The 18,859-nt window shown below is 44.7% G+C and overlaps 1 protein-coding gene across 1 annotated transcript in view; it reads left to right on the top strand.

Moving 5' to 3' along the window:
- The first annotated feature begins 3,213 nt into the window (after positions 1-3,213).
- The window catches only part of DRGX (dorsal root ganglia homeobox), a 16,532-nt gene continuing 886 nt past the window's right edge, over positions 3,214-18,859 (top strand). Inside the window, exons 1-5 of the mRNA XM_033515754.1 lie at positions 3,214-3,247; positions 5,944-6,041; positions 6,297-6,398; positions 8,980-9,152; positions 9,462-9,574. Coding sequence (XP_033371645.1) covers positions 3,214-3,247; positions 5,944-6,041; positions 6,297-6,398; positions 8,980-9,152; positions 9,462-9,574 — 520 coding nt within the window. The remainder of the gene's footprint in view (positions 3,248-5,943; positions 6,042-6,296; positions 6,399-8,979; positions 9,153-9,461; positions 9,575-18,859) is intronic.

The raw sequence follows: 18,859 nt of genomic DNA, 5'->3' as shown, positions 1-18,859 counted from the left end.
GGCTCGGAGCGGGGCCGGGCTCGGAGCGGGGCCGGGCTCGGAGCGGGACCGGGCTCGGTTCTGGGTCGGGCGCGGAGCTGCGGGCGCTCTCCGTGGTGCTGAAGCGCCGCCGCCCCGGGGCTCCGTCCGCCTGAGAGAAGCACCCAGGACTCCCCAGCGTTAACTTTTAATTATCTCAGCCCCGCGTTTCGAGCATTAAAATTAAACAGACACCGAGATGGCGAGGGGTGGGGGATTATATATTGCTTAGTTATCTCCTTGTTTTGCAGCTGCTGGTCCTTGAGAGAAAGTTGAGTCTCGACCGGCTCAGGCTTCTTCTTCTATTTAAAAAGCAGCGACTTGGAGTGCTTCCCCGTGCTCCATTCCGCCTTCTCCCCCTCCTGTAATACGCTGAACTTGCAGGCTTCAAACTGCTTGGGAAAGTGAGTCTTGGAGCCAAAACAGCAATGCAGCCCCCTGACAAGAGCAAGGCCTGAGAGCGCCATAATGAAGTTATTATTATTTTATTAGGGGTTCTTATGATAAAACACTATCTTGCTCATCTCTTCCCGACGTCAGAGAAAAAGGAAAAGGCACATCTGTCTCTGTGCAAAGGGATCCTACAGTACCAGCCCTGTGTGCATTTTAAAGCTCAAGAGGGAGAGACGGGCAGGGGAGAGCCAGGCAGCACCTCTGGGTTATGGCCTTCTTTTTAAGGTTGCTTGACCTTAAGCTTGTGCTGCTATTGAGTGCAGTCAGATTCAGAACATCGGTCTTTGATCTTGGATGGTGATGTAAAAAGCTATCTCAATTCATAGTATACTTTACTGCTCAGAGTCTTGCCTGGATGGTGAGCAAATATCTGCTGTCAAACAAAAGTATTCCTAAGTGTGTGTAGACATGTAAACATATATGAAACACGTGAAGACAGCCTTCTACATCTGTTACTACTAGGCTAAAATTATAAGTGAATGGATAAGATAGGATCAGATCAAATCAATTTGTATCTCAAGTAAAATTAATTTTTGCCTTGCTTTGCTGAAATAATGCTTCACAGGATGGGAACATAACTTCAGCTTGAATATACATTAGGGGAATTTCCACATCTATGCCTAATGTAAAAGAGCAGGTGATATTTCTAAGGCTTATTAGTGTTTATTTAATGAGATCATATGTACAGAATCAACTTTCCAAAGACATCATCTCTTCAAAATCACTATTTCTGCACCTGTATTGCCTGTATCCATCTCCTTTGCTCTGGTATGAATGTGCTGTCTTTAAACTCCCATCAGATCTAAGAGAGCCTGTGTAGATTTGCTCGCCCTTCCTGCACAGAACATTACAATCTTTATAAAATATTAAATTTGTGTAGTCTGCCGGAGAAGCAATTGTTCCAAAATAAAATCAGCAGTCTAGACGAAACATAGACACCAGAACTTATCAACAGTTGTCTGACTTACATCTTCTGATGCATCTTGAGTGGGTCATAATACCAACTTTATTTTCAGTGGTGCATAAATTAATTACACGCATTTAATAACCAAAATATCATTATATTCCCCCTTTAATATCATAAAGGCTTTACGCCAGGGAAGCACTTAATGTGCAGGGGGCCATAACAGGCTATTATCCTTGTGTAATGCTATTACAGAACCAATTATGCGCCATTATACTTGCTTTTTTTGCAGTTTATGTGATTTGATCCAATCCCGCGTCCCTGACTTGAAAATTTCATCTGGGTACTTTAAAGTCTAATTTTCACCCGGGCTGAGGCAAGGGCCATCTCTCTCCGCTGAGCCTATGTCTCGGATGCATTTTAAAAGTAATTGCGAAGGGTCCCGCCGCATATCATTTGCAGACGGGAAGCGAGCATAAATCCAGAGACCCCTCGCTGCGAACAAAATCAAACTTTGCCGTGGTACGATCGCTTGGAAAGGCGAGGCGTGTGCAGAGCGGCCCCCCAAAACCCATCCGGCGGCAATTACCCGGCGCTCCGGCAGCACCGGGGTGCGGGGCAGCGCCCAGGGGCACCCCGGGGCGGGGGGACACGCAGGGGGCTGCGAGCCCCGGAGCGCCAGCGCTCAGAAAATAATGGGGTTGTGGTGCTGCTGTTCACATTCCTGGCGTTTGCTGAGAAATGACGGGTTTTTCTTTTCATCCTCTCCACCCCCCCTGCTCTGCACACCACGTGGGCCATTTGTAGGGCCCAATAGACCTATCCAAGTTACTCACTGTAGACAGCGCTGGAAATAATCAGATTAAGGCCAATTATGCGTGAGATTATAAAGGCAAGTGCTGAGAGGCAGAGCATGCTGTAGACAGATATAAAGACATCTGGCCACTTCCAGAACTCCACAGAGCCCTTCTGTCTCTGCAGCCAACAACTCACAGCGCCTTATTCTAAAGCAAAACACCCCCAAACCTTACCGGTGATTTTTGCTTCTGTTCGGTTTAGGTATGGATTACTATATTCATGTACCTTCTGGATTTTTTTTTTTGTTTGTTTTTAGTATGACTGCATATAAATTTGAATTGTTGTTTGGGGATTTTTTTCCTTGCTGAGGACATTGGCTCCCAGTATGTTGGATGCTTTTAAAAGAAGGCAGCTTTTAGGTTTAATTGCTGTTTATTTAGGCAGAATAATTTAGATTTTCTTTTATGCAGTTCAATCTTACCTACAAACACTTTTTTCTTTATGTAACTGTTTGCTCCATAAAGGAATATTTGAGATGGATAGATAGATAGATAGATAGATAGATATAGATGTATAGATAGATAGATAGATAGATAGATAGATAGATAGATAGATAGGAGAGCAAGAGTGGCACAATCTGCTATTCCAGGCAGAAAAATAAAACAACAAAGTTTTGCTGATTCTGGTTTCTGTACGCCAACCACAAAGTTTTCTGCCTTTGGCTTTTTAAATTCGTTGCACAGGATTAGACACTACTTTCTCTTCTTCCTCTGGGATGGGCTTTAGGTTTATCGATGAGTTTCTTCAGGTGTTTTGTTCTGCCTCTTCACCTATTCTGTTCTTTCCCTCTGTGTCTTCAGGTCTGCAGGAGGTACCTCGGCTGCGTGGCGGTGCCCGACGGGGGAGCTGGTGCCGGTCGGCCGGTGCGGGGGGTGCGCGGGAGCCCCGCGCCCCGCGGGCTGGCCCCGGCCCCGGCCCCGGCCCCGGCCGCCGTCGGACTCGCAGCTGCGAGCAGCGGGCGCGCACCCAGCCGCAGGGCCATGTTCTACTTCCACTGCCCCCCGCAGCTAGAGGGTGAGTGTTGTCGCACAGAGATGTGTAAGGTACAAGAGCTGAACTTCGAGGTGTCTGTGGGTGGGGGGTGCGCTGGGGACGGGAGGAGAAACTGTGACCGAACTTGCGCCACGACTGTCAAGTACAAATACGTGCTGGGATAAGATGCAAATTTATAGAGACAGCTAAATAGCATCCTTTTCCTTTAGAAAATACAGCCATATCCTCTTCCCTCTTCCTAGCTTTCCCCTCTTGTCACAGGAAGGAAAGACGGATTGAATGACTTTTTTTTTTTTTTTTTTCCTTAATTTGATTCCTGCTGGAAAGGGCTTGGTTTTACACCCCCACCCCCGTCATTTTGCCACCTGCCTCCCCTCTGTGGATAGCGATCCCGCAGTTGAGCCTCAGGCTAAAAGAGAGATGCTTTTCTCCCCTCCCAGCACAGATGTTGGTGTCATGGCTGTAATCGGGACACTTTCAGGACGTGGTCACGCCTCCTCCCTCCAGCCAAAGGGACCGCATAAATCTTTAATGCTATTTTACAAACATTCTGTGGGAGGATGGGGAAAAATGAGGTACAACAGAAGAAAAAAAAAATAGCGGAAAATAAATACTTGGGAGGATGTTTTTCTTTGTGTTATTGGTCAGAGACTTTTTTTATTTTATTATTATTTTATTATTATTATTGTTATTGTCGTTGTTGTTGATTTCTTTTTTAAAAAACTGTCAGCCTGCAGGATTTCCCCGTGTCACCCCCGCAGATACCCAGGGCCCTCTGGCTGCGCTCCCCCGGCCGCTGCCCGTAGTGCGCGGAGCATCCCCGGAGCCGCGGCCGAGCAGCAGCAGCAGCCCCCGGCGGGCTGTCCCGTCCTGCCCGAGCACTGCTCGGCGGGGAGGGAAAGCGGCCCTGGCCCGTGAAATCCCCTTGCCCGGCCACCCCGCTCCTTGCACGGGCATCGCCCGCAGAGAAAGGGGCTTTCCCTGCGGCGGTGCTGGCAGGAAGAAGTGGTCCAGCGGTTTCATCCCACTTCGGGGGAGGGTCAGCCCCTCTTTAAACACGGCTTCCCAGGGCCAGTGGATCCAAGCCGGTCTGTGCATGCCGGCTGGAATATTCGCTCCCCAAAGTTTTCCCCGGGCGGGACAGGGGAGCCGGACTGGGCAGGGCAGTGCTGGGGTCCCTCCTGCCGGTGCTGAGGCGGCTTTGTTTGCTAGTTTTCGGCAGCCAGCTTGGGAAACGTGCTCTTGCTTCGGCTTGTTTGTTTGTTTGCCGTGTGTTTGTTTCTCCGCTGGCAGCGTGGGGCCGGTGCTGTGTTTGGCGGCCCGAGACGAGCAGCGGCCCGCGGGCAGCAGCTTCTCCCGGCGCTGTCCGGGGACGGCCCCTCGCCCTCCCGGCTTGGGCAGCAGCGGGGCGGGGGGAAGGGGCGATCTGTCCTGACAAAGAGTGAAAACAGCGTTGGGCATCACAAGTGGAAAAAAAAAAAAAAATACACCTTCGTCCAAAGCCCCCCCAGGCACCCATCACCAAACCAAAGAAGAGGGAGCAGAAAAACTCTGTTCGGCCAGTGTTTGGGCAGCCGGGGAGGCCGGGTGCTGCAGGGAAAAGACCGCGTTCTGGCGGCCACCGGGACAGTATTTTTTAATCTGTGATGAGCCTCTCCCAGGCCCACAATGGAGTGAGGTCTGTGGAAGGAGAGGGCTCGGGGCCTTGTTTATCTTCCAAATGATGCTGTAAGATGTGCGGTGACCTCCAGCCACGTACCCCAGAGCACTGCAGGGGCAGGTCTGTGAGTGGGGTCACAGGGACACTCAGCAACGCTTCTGGGGGTGAGGGTATTTTTCTGTTCCGTAAGAGTTTGTTTTGGTTTTGTTTTGTTTGTTCGTTTGTGGGTTTTGGTTTGAGGGTTTTGGGGTTTTTTTGTTTGGTTTTTTTTTTTCCTGTTTGGGGTTGTTCGTTTTTTATTTTGTACTTGTTTTTTTGTTTTTATTTTTTGATTGGTTGGGTTTTTTTTCTTTGGTTTAAGTTCTGAGTGTTTTTTTGGTCTGTTTTGTTTTGTTTGTGGGGCTTTTTTGTCAGCGAGCAGAAATGGAGTGACATATTTCAACACGGGCACGCACGGATGATGTGTGACTGGGGGAGCCACGAAGGCCAGGGCTGTTCCATGGAACGTGGTTCGCATCCCGGTGGCCCATCTGCCCTCTCCCCACCTCCGTCTGGGGAGAAACCCCCGCTGCCCCAGTCGGGCCCTCGAACGCCGGTCGGGGAAGGGCAGGGCGGCCTCCTCCAGCCCCGCTATGGACTGCCGGGGTTCATCCGGGGCCGAGCCGCGGCTGCCGGGCTGTACCGAGCCCCGAGCCCACGGGCCGAGCAGACGGGGCCGGTTCGGCCGCTCCCGCGGAGAGGAAGCTGCCAGCGGCCCCGCTGCCTCCTGGTCCGGGCAGGGCCTTTGCGAGCTGCCGTCCGCACGCCTATGCCAAAGCTTCGTCTCTAAGTCCCCTTAAAGCACAAATGACCCGAAAAAATACTCTTTCCCGGGACGGGGTGAGCTGCGGGCAGCAGAGCCCACGGTGCCCGCAGCAGCTCCGGGGTCGGCGGAGATGGGGCAGCACTGCCGGCCCGAGGGGCTCCGTGCCCGGCTCCGTGTCCGGCTCCGTGCCCGGCTCCGTGTCCGGCTCCGTGCCCGGGCACTGCGGCCCCTAACGCGGCTCTCGGCCCGCAGGCACGGCCCCCTTCGGAGGACACTCCGCCGGCGACTTCGACGACGGGTTCCTGCGAAGGAAGCAGCGCCGCAACCGCACCACCTTCACCTTGCAGCAGGTAGGAGCCCGCTTCTCTCTGCACCCACTGCCCCGCTTGCCTGCACCACAGGTGCTCCCCCGTGCCTGCTCCTGCCAGCCCCCAGCCTCCTTCCCTCATGCCCTGTGCCGTGCCAGCCCCATCCTTCCTGCCCCGCTGCCTCCGTGACCCCGTTTTCATCATCCATGCCTGGCAGACACCCCCGTGGGGTGCCCGGATCCCTCATGGATCCCTCACGGATCCCTCACGGATCTCTGCTCTCCTTCCCTCCATCAGCTCGAGGCCCTGGAAGCTGTTTTTGCTCAAACCCACTACCCCGATGTGTTCACTCGAGAAGAGCTGGCTCTGAAAATCAACCTCACGGAGGCCAGGGTGCAGGTAAACATCCTGGGGAATTACTTAACTCGGATATTCAAACTGGCAAACTTTTTTTTAATTTTTTTTTTTTTTATTTGACATCATGACTGCAGAGTGCACATTTGGCCAAAGAACGCAAATGAAGACGATCTGTCATTTTCATGATGCACTTTAATAACATCAACATAATGTGGAATATTAGATTAGGTTGATTAATCGGTCATTCATAATTAACTAGTGATAATGTTCTACACTAATTTGTCCGCGTCTCCAAGGTACTAAATTACATCAATGCACATCCATTTCCTTGCTTTTGGAGGGGGGGCGTGGTGCAGAGAAAAGAGCTGAGACGTGATTCTCCAAAGCAACTATGACCACTGTTGAGCAGCGGGCTTAGTCAACTGCAGGGAGCCCAGCTGCCAGGAAGAAAGCTCCTGCACCTCTCCAACTTCTCTCCCTTTTTCCTTCTTGCTAAACACTTCATTTAGGCAGCTAAAGAGCCTGCAGAGCAATTCCCCCACCTTTAATATGATCCAATAAATACCACTGGCCATGATTACTCTTTCCACAGCCACACTTTTCCAGCCCTTCCTTTCCTCCTTCTCCTCACCTTTTTCCTTGTTGTTTTTATTTTCTCACATGTGTTTGTTTTTCCATATCCAGTCCATGTATATGTGTATGTGCTCTGCTAAGAGAAGCAGTCCTGCAGTTGTCAGAGATGGATCCCTGTAACTCTTCAGGCATCCACCACAGAGTTGCAAACCATTTTTTTTGAACACAATTATGCATTCATTTTTATTTATGGGGCTTTTCTGCACACTGTTCTTCTATTTTTTATTTTTTTATTATTTTTTATTTATTTAGGTGCTTGGGGTTAAGACTATGCAAAGATCTAATTGTAGGAAATATAATAGCTTGCCTTTTGTTCCCTAGGGTCATGTTAGTATCTCTTAAAACCCAATGGCTGAAGAGAGATAATGGAATTCACCACAGTAAATTGGGGATTGTAAACAAATTATTTCTCCTATAATCAGATTATGTGATCCTGATTATTAAATCTGAACATGAATCATTGGTCATATGTGAGCAAATTAAACTGATTATTATTTGGAAATGAAAATCTCCTTTTACCACTGCATTGTAGGTACTGGCTTAAAAAAATAATAAAAAATGCCATTTTGGCTATTGGTGCCTAAAGACTGAACTGCAAATTGAGATAAATGGGACAATTATTGAGCATTCAGAAGTGGAAGATCATAACTTCTTCCTGAAAGGTGCAAGGGTGAGATAGGGGTGGTGACAATTAGATTGCTGAGAACTGGTGTTTAGCCTTGTTGTTGGCTATTATGCAAACAGACAATAGATGCAAGCATTTGTTTAGCCTGCTTTCATGCAGGGACATGGGGAAACACAGAGGATGGGAGATATGTTTACATTTATACCCCTTGCTCATTCAAATATGATTAATGTGCTATAAAGCAGAGTCTTAATCGAAGATGATGTTGTCAAACAATAACTAAATAGGGAAATAAACGACTTCATCATGCTCTTTCCTCAGAAGCAGGCGAACTGTCAGTGCAAAGTCATTAAAATATGATAATGAAAAATAGCTCAATTAAATATTGTTATAGCTGTGACCTTCATTCAATTAAGACACAAGAAAGTGTCTGCATTTTGCTTTGCATTTAACTGCTCTAAATTTAGAATATAGATAAAATCATTATTCAATGTTTGCTGATACATGCAATTAAAAGGCAGCTAACTGAAATGGAATTGGAGAAGGAGAAGAATAATAATAACAGTCTTGCCTATACTTGAATTCATGTATTAAAATGTGGATTTCCTGACCTCAAAAGACGCTTGGCATTTTCCACCTCAAACATGGTGCTTTCAGCATATCAGCTCCAAGGTTAATAGAAAAAAAGTTTTTAGAATAATAGTCAGGTGAAAAAAATCAAGAATATGAGTATTTGTTTTGCATATGGGAAAAAAAAAAAAAGAAAAATGTTTGGAAACTCGTGTTCTATTCTGAGGTCATAGTGGGGCCTAAGGTGGGGGGCAGTTGGCAGGCCACATTATTAAACTGCAGAATGATGTTCCAAAATTAGTATTTATCAACTTTTTAGTCCTCTAAAAGCAGACTGGACATGAGAGGAAGAACAGACAGTATCAGCCCTCTCCAGAAAATGGGCTGGGTAAGACAGCCAGATACACACCTTTTCATTTCTGATCAGAGTGCTTAGATATGTATTTAACACCATCTCTAGAAATCAGTGAGAATTAAATGTGTCATAAAGGCTTGCACGTGATTAAATGCTTTGCTAACTGGCACAGTAGTATCAAAACAACTGCTTTTAAAATTTTTGTTGTGACATGCCTTTTGAATGTCTTTAGACATTGCCGGCTTCTTTTCCAGATGCAGATTTATTACAGATACAAATGTAATCCTAAAACTCAACTAGAATAACAATGGGGATACAAAATAAGAGAAGGATTTAGCCAAGTTACTAAATGCAGATTTCATTAGAGTAACGATTTACAATCTCCTTGCTTCACATTTGGCTAAGCATGGTTTTCACCTAGGATTGCTCTCCTGCTCCAGGTGTGGTTCCAAAATCGAAGGGCTAAATGGAGAAAGACAGAGAGGGGTGCTTCTGACCAAGAGGGCTCTAAGGAAACCATGGCTGAGGTGGCACCTCCTGCGAGGAATTTAAATTCCCCTTCTCCAGCAGATCAAACCAGGAACAAAAAAGAGGGTCTGGAGATCCAGCAGAGGTAAGAGTAATACATTTTGTCAGCTGTTTATCTGTGGGGTAAGAGTGCCTCATACGTGTGTGCATGCATACAGATATTCTGCTATGCCTTGACCTTCAGGTTTCATCTTTAGAAAATGAGGTGTTTCTAGTGCAATCCACTGTACCCTGTGGAGATGCTGAGGAGCTGGTGGCTGTGGGAGGCTGATGTTGTCCAGCCTGGGTCACATTTAGTCAGATGCTGAGACACCAAGGTGTTTGTGTGCATGCACAAATAGAATCAGCTTTTAGTTCTGGTTTTGTAAGGAAGTTGTTTTCTTTTCTCCGTCAGCCTGAGCCGATCAGTGGGTCCTACAGGCCCTTTCTTCCCTTCCTGCCTGCCGGGGACGCTTCTCAACACAGCCACCTATGCACAAGCTTTATCCCATGTCGCCTCTCTAAAAGGTAAATTACTTAACCTGGGGGTAAGCTCAAAGAACATCCCTTTCAAGCTAAGTGGCATGGTCCCACTGCCCTCTGTGGGGAAACCTTTGGTAAATGGCAGATCCCTCTTTCTGTTTAGATTGGTAGTCATTGTACTGACTGATTCTCGTACTGAAGTGAGTCTCCTGTTGTATCCCACAGCATTATTTGTGGCAAAACTCCTTCATTTTACTCTTACAGCTACTTTTCATGAGGTCAGGTTTTCTCTCAAGGAGTGAGATGTGTAGGGATTGCTTCTTTCAAGTTTTTGTTGCACATGCTTTTTTTAAGAGTTAAATTTATTCTAATAAATTAGTTATATTCATCCTTTTGCATTATGTAGTACCTGGCACCATTACTGATGCCTCATCCGCTCTTTGCATGTGGTTTCCTTTGCAGTGCTTCTCTGCACCATCCAGACCTTTCTCTTCTTGGACAGGAGGTTCCCTTTGAGAACTTGAATAAAGCATGTTCCTGGGGACAGGGGAGGATACAAAGTAATTCCTCATTACCTGGGACCCAGCCTTCAGGAAGGGTACATCTCGTGTCTATATGCTTTCGGTTTCCAAAAAGCAGCAGTATGCATCTTTTAAAAATAAATCACCTACTCATCCATTAGCTGTTCTTAGTCTAACAATTTATAAGACTAAGGGTGTAAGCAGGATGAATTCAATTTATAGATTTATAGGATGCAAAGCCTCATAGCAGTGCCAAGCACAAAGAGGCACATACATTTACTCTGTGTCCCGATGTGCTGCAATAACTTGTGAGGAAAGTTTCTCAGTTAAAGACCTCCCATTATAAAGAAAAATGCCCTCTAATACATCTCACTGGATTCTCTGGCATACCTCATGCTCCTTGTATTTCCAGTTAAATCAGCACTGCCAAGGTATATTCCTGAAGCAAATATTTGGAGCCCCTGAGTTGTGTGTTAAGCCCAGTGTCCTGCCCCCTGCACCCCCTTCTCTCCTGCCTTTCAAAAAAAAGCTGAAGCCAGACACACAACTCAATTACTGCTCTTTTGGTAGGTGGGAAAAAGAGCAGTTACTGCTCTTTGGCTGGGACCTGGAATTTTGAATCAAGAAGGGACACACAGGTGTGGACCTGAACCCTAAAACTTAAAGGTTTATTTAAAGGTCACCTGTAAGTGGGCAGCAGCTGTTTGGAGGGCCTGAGTCCTCTTGTTGGGGTTGTGAATTTTGACTTTCTCTGTTGGGCAGGAACAGCTGCTCTGGAGTAGATACAGCTGAAATCTTTCAGGCAAAAAAATTGTTCATTGATAAATGTAGTCCCAGGAAGGTTGAAAAGTGTGGGAAAAGGTTTTTCTCCTTAAAGTTTATGTTGAAACATTTTCAAAACTAAATGCATTGTGTTCTCACCTGTTTCATGTTTAAATGTAGCTAAATTTTAAGAAAAAAAAAAATAGCAAAATATTGGCCAAATTAACAAAGCCAAGCAAAATTAAATAAAAATGGGGTGAGGGGTTGGTATTTTTAGCTGGTTGTGGTTTTTTTTGGTTTTTTTGGGTTGGATTTTTTTTGTTGTTGTTGTTTTTGTTTATTTTTAATTTTATTTATTTGGAAGACTTCATGATACTCTTTTCTTTGATTTTATAGCTAAGCCACTAAATTGAGAAACTAATAATTTGCTCTTTTTTGCTTGATTGAAGTTTTACAACCTAGGGGCAGAAAAAGTTCTATTCCTGAATCTTCTGTAGATATTAAATAGCCAGTTGCACAGACTAAGAGACTGTGTCCCTGAAAAACTGGTCCCAAATGTAAATAGAGATTTTTTATTTATACAATTGGTATAGGAATAGTCAGTTATCAGATGCCTGCACATTGTCTTTGCGAATGTTGTGAGTTATACATGCAGTTCATTCCTGAAACATCTGTTTTGTATTTCCTGCCTGGCACTAGAAATCTCCGGGTACATGCAAGGGGACTGGGATAAAGTATTATATTTTGGGATAAAGTATTTATATTTTATGAGATCCAGTTACAGATCTGTGCATCTGCGTATCCACCTACCAGGAGCTGTGCCTGTCAGCATGTTGCTATCCTTGCAAGGGATGGGTAGTCTGAGCTGCTGCTTTGAGGGGAGCTCTTCTGCTGCTGCTGACAGCTGCTAGGTCTTACTAATATCAAATTCTGGCTTTGGGGTTGAGGGGGAAGAACTTAACATTATATGAGGGGTGGAATCTGATCTATACAAGCAGAGAATAATTGTAACATCTTTCTTGTGGTATTGATGTAGGGAATATTGTATCCTCTTTCCCCATCTCATCTCCACAAGCTCCTCTTTCCCCATTTCTCCCAGGTTAAGTCACCTGGGCTGGGGTAGGGCTGTGCACAGCAGTGGCTGAGCTTTGGTCCTGTTGACTGGTGACCAGGGCACCAGCTGTCTAGAGCTTCTGAGCAGACCAAGGGTATCACAGGCCTAATGCACAGTTTGTTTTCCTTTGGTATGGAAACTCCAGGTTCATTTAAACCAGTGTATTTGACAGCACAACCAAGCTCATGTGTCAGTCTGGAGGAAAAGATAACAACTGGGAAGGAAGGAAAGGACAGCGAGAGACACAGTGTTCACAAAACCTTAAAATGACACTTTGTCATATGCTCAGTTCGGTTTGTTTGACTCTCCCTTTTCATTTCCATTTGAGACAGGAGCTGTATATGTGTGGGTAACATTATATGTCCTTATACATCTTAATTAAGGGACCTAAGCTTCTCCCTTGAAAATCTAGTTGCATTTTGCTGCAGAAATTATGCCAGAACCCTGCCACAGTCAGTCTTGAGTCATGGGACTTTATGTCACACAAATCCCATAAAACTCAGCACAGGGCATAAAGTTATGCACTGATTGGTTTTTGGATTGCTTGGAAAAGGGAAAATCCAGCAAGTCGAAAGGTTTTCCAAAATTTTGCAAGTTTTATTGGAGAGTGAAACAACTGAGAGGTCTTCCCAGTATTTTTCTTGTGCCAGCCATGCCTTGAATCTACCAGGAATTCTCTGTGCTTTTGAAAGCAAAAGATTTGCTCCAGAATCAGCATTATTTCACTATGAAAGGATGCATGACCCTGCTTTCTTCTATGAAAGTGTCAAACCAAATGCAGCTCCTCTGTGTGGATCTTGCAAATAGGAATGTACTCCCACCATTGGGAGAACGATCCCAGCCAGTAAAGGGAATCACATTCTTCAGTACAGCCAAGAGAGCTGCCTGCAGAAAAACGAGCACTCTCAGCACATCAGGTTCTACTAGGAAGTGTAGGTTATTTTCTTATTCTTTTGAGGAGACAAGATGTGTTTTGTTGGACTTGTGAGCCAACACTTCCTGGTGTTGGTGAGTAATATTTGACTGATGCTTTAGAAGAACAATTAAAATCAATACAGTGAATAACAAGTGATGATGGTGATGTAAGTAATTTATAGTTATTTTGTGCTCTCAGGGGTCATTTTTTTTCTGTCATCTGAGAGTTCTCCATCTTTAGTAAAAAAACTAATACCTCTCTTTTTCTGACTTTGCTTGGCTGCAGACCCAGTTTTCCAAAGCTACATAAAGAGCTTAGTCTGTAAGGCACTGGGATCTAATTTGTAGTATGAGGATGTAATAGTTGAGGGTGAAGTTGGTTTACAAGAGACAGGAAACCTCAAGACAGCTTAGTCTGGGGCAGGAAATAAGCTTGCAACTTTGCTTTTGGAAAGCCTGTGAAGTGCTTGTTAGGCTCTGGACTCCACATGTGCCACTTCTAGGATATGGGGATATTGTTGGAGCATGAGATCTGCTCTGATGAATGAGAAGAATGCTGTTTTCCTTAAGCACTATGCCCCATGAACTCTGCTCTCTCTGAAACCGAGATTTTTTTTCCCATCAGAGTGAGAATATTGGCATCACAGGACGTTCTCTTAATAAAACGGGCTGGCTATACTATGCAAAGAAAACTGTTTTTCAGAATATAGACTTTTCCAGAGAAGAGTATATTATCACTAGCCAGTTTTTCTCTGTTTCTATCAAAATTTCTCCGTTCAGTAATACAACAGGCTTTTTCCTGTCTCCTGTCTCTCTGAAGTTTAGCACATTGGAGGCTGTACTCTGTAGCAAGCATCTGTTAACTACTGTATCATCTCCCTGTGTACTATTCCTTCAAGAAATACAATTCCTCATTTGAAAAATTAGCACAAGGTCATAATTTCTGGGGTATACAGTGCTTCCTGCTTCAGGGATTTAGTGCTTCACCACTAGCCATACTTAGGAAAAAGGTTGACTCACAGAGATGAAATTTCTGTGAAATTTTTATCTGAAATTGCCCTGATTTGACAACTGTGTTACTTCATTGTGGTGACTTCGACAGTTCCATGATCTTCCAAGATGAAACACTTACTGTAAGCCAGGCATCTGCAGTCCATTTAGTAGATTTAATTGCAGACCTCAAAGATGAAGGGAAAATACTTGTTTTATTTATGGGCTGTAAAACTATAGAGTCATCTGGAGAAGCTAGTGTTCTGTGCAGAGACAGACCTCAAAGTACCTTCTTAATGGATGACAGCATGAATGCAATTCATTAATGCAGAAGATGTTATTAATGGGTGTAAACAAGAATCTCCGTTTTTCAGCGGATGTGTTCTACCATTCTGGTGGCTGAGGCCAAGAGTGTGTCTGTTACGTTCCGCTGAAATTTCCCCAGACCCCATGATGAGTGAAGTGCATGAGGAGAGAAATAATTACACTTGCCAGGGAATTACTTTCATAATTCACCCACAGCTCTGCTCTGTGCAAGTTCTAAAGCTCTGCTGGTTCTCACTGCACCCCACACCACTGAAAGAGAATGCAGCTGCATTACGCACATCCAGATGGGCATTGCAGGGCACGGTTATCAGGCTTTTTTATGGTTTGCTGCTACTGTGGTTGCTGTTCATATTAGGGAGGCTTAATTGCAGTATCCAGGACAAAACCCTAAAACATAACTAGAACTGCCCATCCATTACATTTCAATTTCTGTTATGGAAAGATGAAGGGAATTTGCCCAGTTCCATTGGGCAATTCCCATTGCCAACACTGAAACAAGTGTTCAAGGACCTAACTCACCCTTGAACTGGTGTTTACTGAATTGAAGCTCTGCTGTTTACCGTAAGACTGGGGGATGGGAATAAAACTCTTGGGGTCCTTTATTTTCAGTGCCAGTCTTGATTATGGATTTACTGACTTTTCTCATGTAACATAGCCAATAATATATTAAGCGGGTTTGTTTGGCATTTTTCCTAGTTTATCTGCCATTCTGACTTCAGAGAATCTAAAACATTTCTTTAGTTTGCTGCTGGTGCACACACCTTGAGAAAATTATTTTGATTCCCGTATCACAGGTCCCCAGCTCTAGCACGGCCCTGCCACACAGGTAGATATTTTTGGTCTTTGCCATAAATACTAGGAAATTACACTAGGAATTAGTGTAATTAGTAGGAATTACACTAGGAGCTGTAAGAACCGCGGGTAGGGAATGGGTGCTGTCGTGTTCCTCTGTGACAAATCTTGATTAGGTTAGTGGACAGGGCAGGGGGTCCTGTTGGTGAGGTTTCCAAGCTGACAGTATTGAAAGGACTGGTTCTGTTCTCCCAGATTTTCTGTGGGCTTTGCTGCCAGCCCTCCTGCCCTAACAGGCAAGTCCTGACTTCAGAGTTGTTGTTTTTTTTTTTTTTCCAGAGAGTGCTATTGGAACAAAGAAAGGAGGATGAAATCCTCCAGTTCCAGTGTCGAGTTATTTAGACAAAAAGGCTCCTGATGATAGAGCAACTGAGCCAGATCATCAGCTCTTTGTTGTTTCCACTGGGCATGTAGGGGGCACAGCCAAAACTATAACATTTGGACTCTGCTGTCACCTCTGAAGTGCTCTTCCAGCCAGAACAGGGTACCTCCCACATTTCACCAGTTTCTCAGTAGAAGGAGAAACCATCTAGTATAATTCCAGCAGCCTTGAGGCTATTCCAAATAAAACTGAGACCATCTGATGCTTCTCCATTTCAGGCATTGAGTTCATGCCTTTCTTGTTCTGAGCACTCTAATTCAGAGCACAAGAAGATCTGGATAAAGCCATTTTTGTGTTTCCTGCTTTTTACTTAGGCTTTAATAGACAGAATATTGGTGTCATCTGTGAAGTGCAAGAGGAAGCTCCCTTTGAATCAACTCCCACTGGTAATCAACACTCTGAACTTGAGGTTGTTGTTGACCTTCCAATCCTTATGAAAGGGATCAGAGCTGAAGAAAAACTGTGACTACTATGAGAAGATAACAATAATTAAATCAAACATAATATTTTTTTCTGAAAACTAAACAGCATGCATTGATATACCTGAGAATTTTAAATGGGATTTTTTCTCTCCTTCCCTCCATGTCTGGTTGTCATTCATCTGTCCATATCAAATGCTGATATGCACAAATAATGAAAGAGGAAAGGAATGTGGGGTTTGCCTTTTGGAAAGACTACCTATTAAATTCTTTAAGCTCTTGACTTGAAACACAAAATACATAATTAAAAATTTATATTAATATTTATGTATCAGCATGTGCCTCACTCCTATCCCTCTGTTCCCACCTGAAACTGAACCGTGGAACTGCACAAAAGAGTCCACGACGGAAAATGTAGATCAAATATTGTTACAATTTAAATGTGATGTTGGCAGAGACAAGACAAAACTAATTTAATTTTTCCTGTCAGTCTCTGTAGTAGATCAATTAAACTGCCAAGTGGATCAAATATTTCAGACTGTATTTATTACATTAAGTATTTATGTTCAGGCTGGGCATTTAAAGTATGATCTCATATAGGAATAGGAGGAGGTTCAGATCAATCCAGCAGAATTTGCTGTAAGTTAATGGAAATCTAATTGTGTATTTTAATTTTGTGTACAGGAGGCAGTTAGTCCCTGAAAGAAATCAAACAGTACCCTGCCCATATTGCAGCAACTTGATACAAATACTACTAAACTTATACTATTAAACTTATCTCAGATTGTCACAGATGTTGGTGGGAGCTGGATCAAGATCTAGGGCTAATGACTGAACCCTCACTGATTTTGATGGGAGCTGGATGCCTGAAGTCCTCTGAAAAATCAAAATAAGTAGGGACAAGTCCTTCCTTTCCCACTCAGTGGGCTCAGGGCTACTGCAATAAGGTGTTAAAAACCACTGCTGCCTGCTGCATATGGATGCCTCTTTCTTGGTCAGCATCACTTTTCTGGACATTGTGGGCTCACTGATGGGCAGGTGGAGACCTTGGACTCCTGAGAGACCCATTGCTGGTCTTGGCTTTGTGCTGGCAAAGTCCAATACATTTCACTAGACTTAATATCTGCAGATTCAAATGACTGCAAAGTAGAGTCAACTGTCTTTACAACATACATGAAAAAGGAACAGGGCTAAATCCTATTCTCCTCTATTCTAGCTGGACCCTGGAGCAAATGATGCTTTTTACTTTACTTTTTTTCACGTGTGGGCTGTTTGCAAGTATTTTAACCTCAGTGAAAATGAAAGGAATGATTTATGGGTGAATTATTGCTAGAGATAGCTTAGTTTCCACCACAGGTAACTGCACCCTCAGGTTGCAGAGCCACTAGGTAATATCAGGGCTAATTATTAAGCAAAGAGCTTAGGCTGGTACTGAATACTGATAAATATTTTATTCCTCTAACAACAGAATGAAAGTTATTCTTAGGGGATGGAGCTGATTCTGGCTTTTTTGAAAAGGGAAAGGCTGCTTTCCACTTCTCCCCACCTCCCACTATGCAATGTCTGTGCCCAGTCCTGCATTAGGCACTGCAGGCCAGCCCTCCCCTCAGCCTGGGAGCTGAACAGCTGTGCTTGAAAGCCTCATTCAGTTTGTGTTAGGAAGCAGCAGTGCAAAGGCAGTTGATGCTCCTGCAGGCCTCCTGGCTCCCCCATCTCCGAGCAGAACCTGAGGATAGTGGGGCTTGCTGCAAAAGACCTGCTGCAAACTGCAGGGACTCTGAAGGGCCTCTCCTCCCTCTTGTTAAAACAGTGGCTGTGATTCAACAGGGCAAAAAATTAATTTAATGAGCAGGACTGGTGATGGCAAAAACTATAAATTGTGTTATTTCAGTAGATTTTATTATAAACCCTCCTCTGACCTGCTCAAAACAGACACAGAATTCAAGACTGAGGTTCCTAGAGCTAAAAGCAAAATAAGCAGAGGATTTTAGTCAAGTGCTGAAACTTGCTTGTGCTTAAATGCCTGGACCAATGTAAATGTTGGTCTGCTGATCATATGCTTTATCAGAGAAGTATTACAGAAGAAAAGTGTTCTTTCCAATTATATTAATAAGCTGTCCTTTGTAAATGCTGTTCTTTGAAATACAAAGAATACTTTTTCCTGAATGTTACTGGCAACCCCAAATCTCTCACAATTGCTGTGGAGAAGTCTTGCCAACATCTTAAAAACAAACAACTGGCTGCCTTCATTCCTAGCAGATGGGTGCTGACCCGTTGCTACCAAGAGCAGAAGTGTAAAACTCTGTAGGTTATTAGTTCCATCACTTAGTCATGAGCCATTTAACTCAAATATTAACTGCAGAAATTAAAGCAAGTCCTTGGCTTGGAAAGATCAGGGGAAGATACTGCATCGTGTCAGGATGTGTGTGCCTGGGCTGTTTCTTGTTGAAAGGTAGCATATCAACAAAAGACAGACTTTTGCCAGGGGTGTACCTGAGGATGTGGAGTTGGTGTGGCCTCTAAGACCCCTGGAAAAATGGTTACTGATGGTGGCTGTTTCTGTAACCAGAGAGTAAATTCAAGAAGTAGCTCAGCCCATCCACCCTCCTACTCCTCTGGCATATTCTCCATCATTCAATAGATGCCTTTAATCTGGATACCAGTGTGGCTTTTTGGATGGACTGTGTGTCCTACCCAGCGATCAACCTACACTTCCAGGTGTGCTTGTTTGGGAGCTGGCCCAAGCTCCAGCATTATCAAAGAGAAACCAGAGGAAGAGCCTGCAGTGTTCCATCTCAGGAAGGCAGCTGGTGGAGTGAGGACTGCCTCTGTCAGTGGGTTGCAGGGAAGATTTTGGCTTCAAGAGACAGAAATCACTTCATCCGCTCTCCATTGTTTTCTTGCCTGCTTGGAACAGCCATGTATCCCAAATGACAGGGTAGAGATGCTCTGGCCCATCTGTCCTGATGGGACTCTTAAGCTGTATCGCAGCAGCAACTTTAGGTAGCCTTGGCTCACCTCTGGGGGCAGTTCTCTTTGAGGTGTCAC

This window comes from Parus major, chromosome 6 (genome assembly GCF_001522545.3).
Source record: "Parus major isolate Abel chromosome 6, Parus_major1.1, whole genome shotgun sequence".
In the NCBI taxonomy this organism is placed as follows: Eukaryota; Metazoa; Chordata; class Aves; order Passeriformes; family Paridae; genus Parus; species Parus major.
This window is presented reverse-complemented; position numbering and strand designations above follow the sequence as displayed.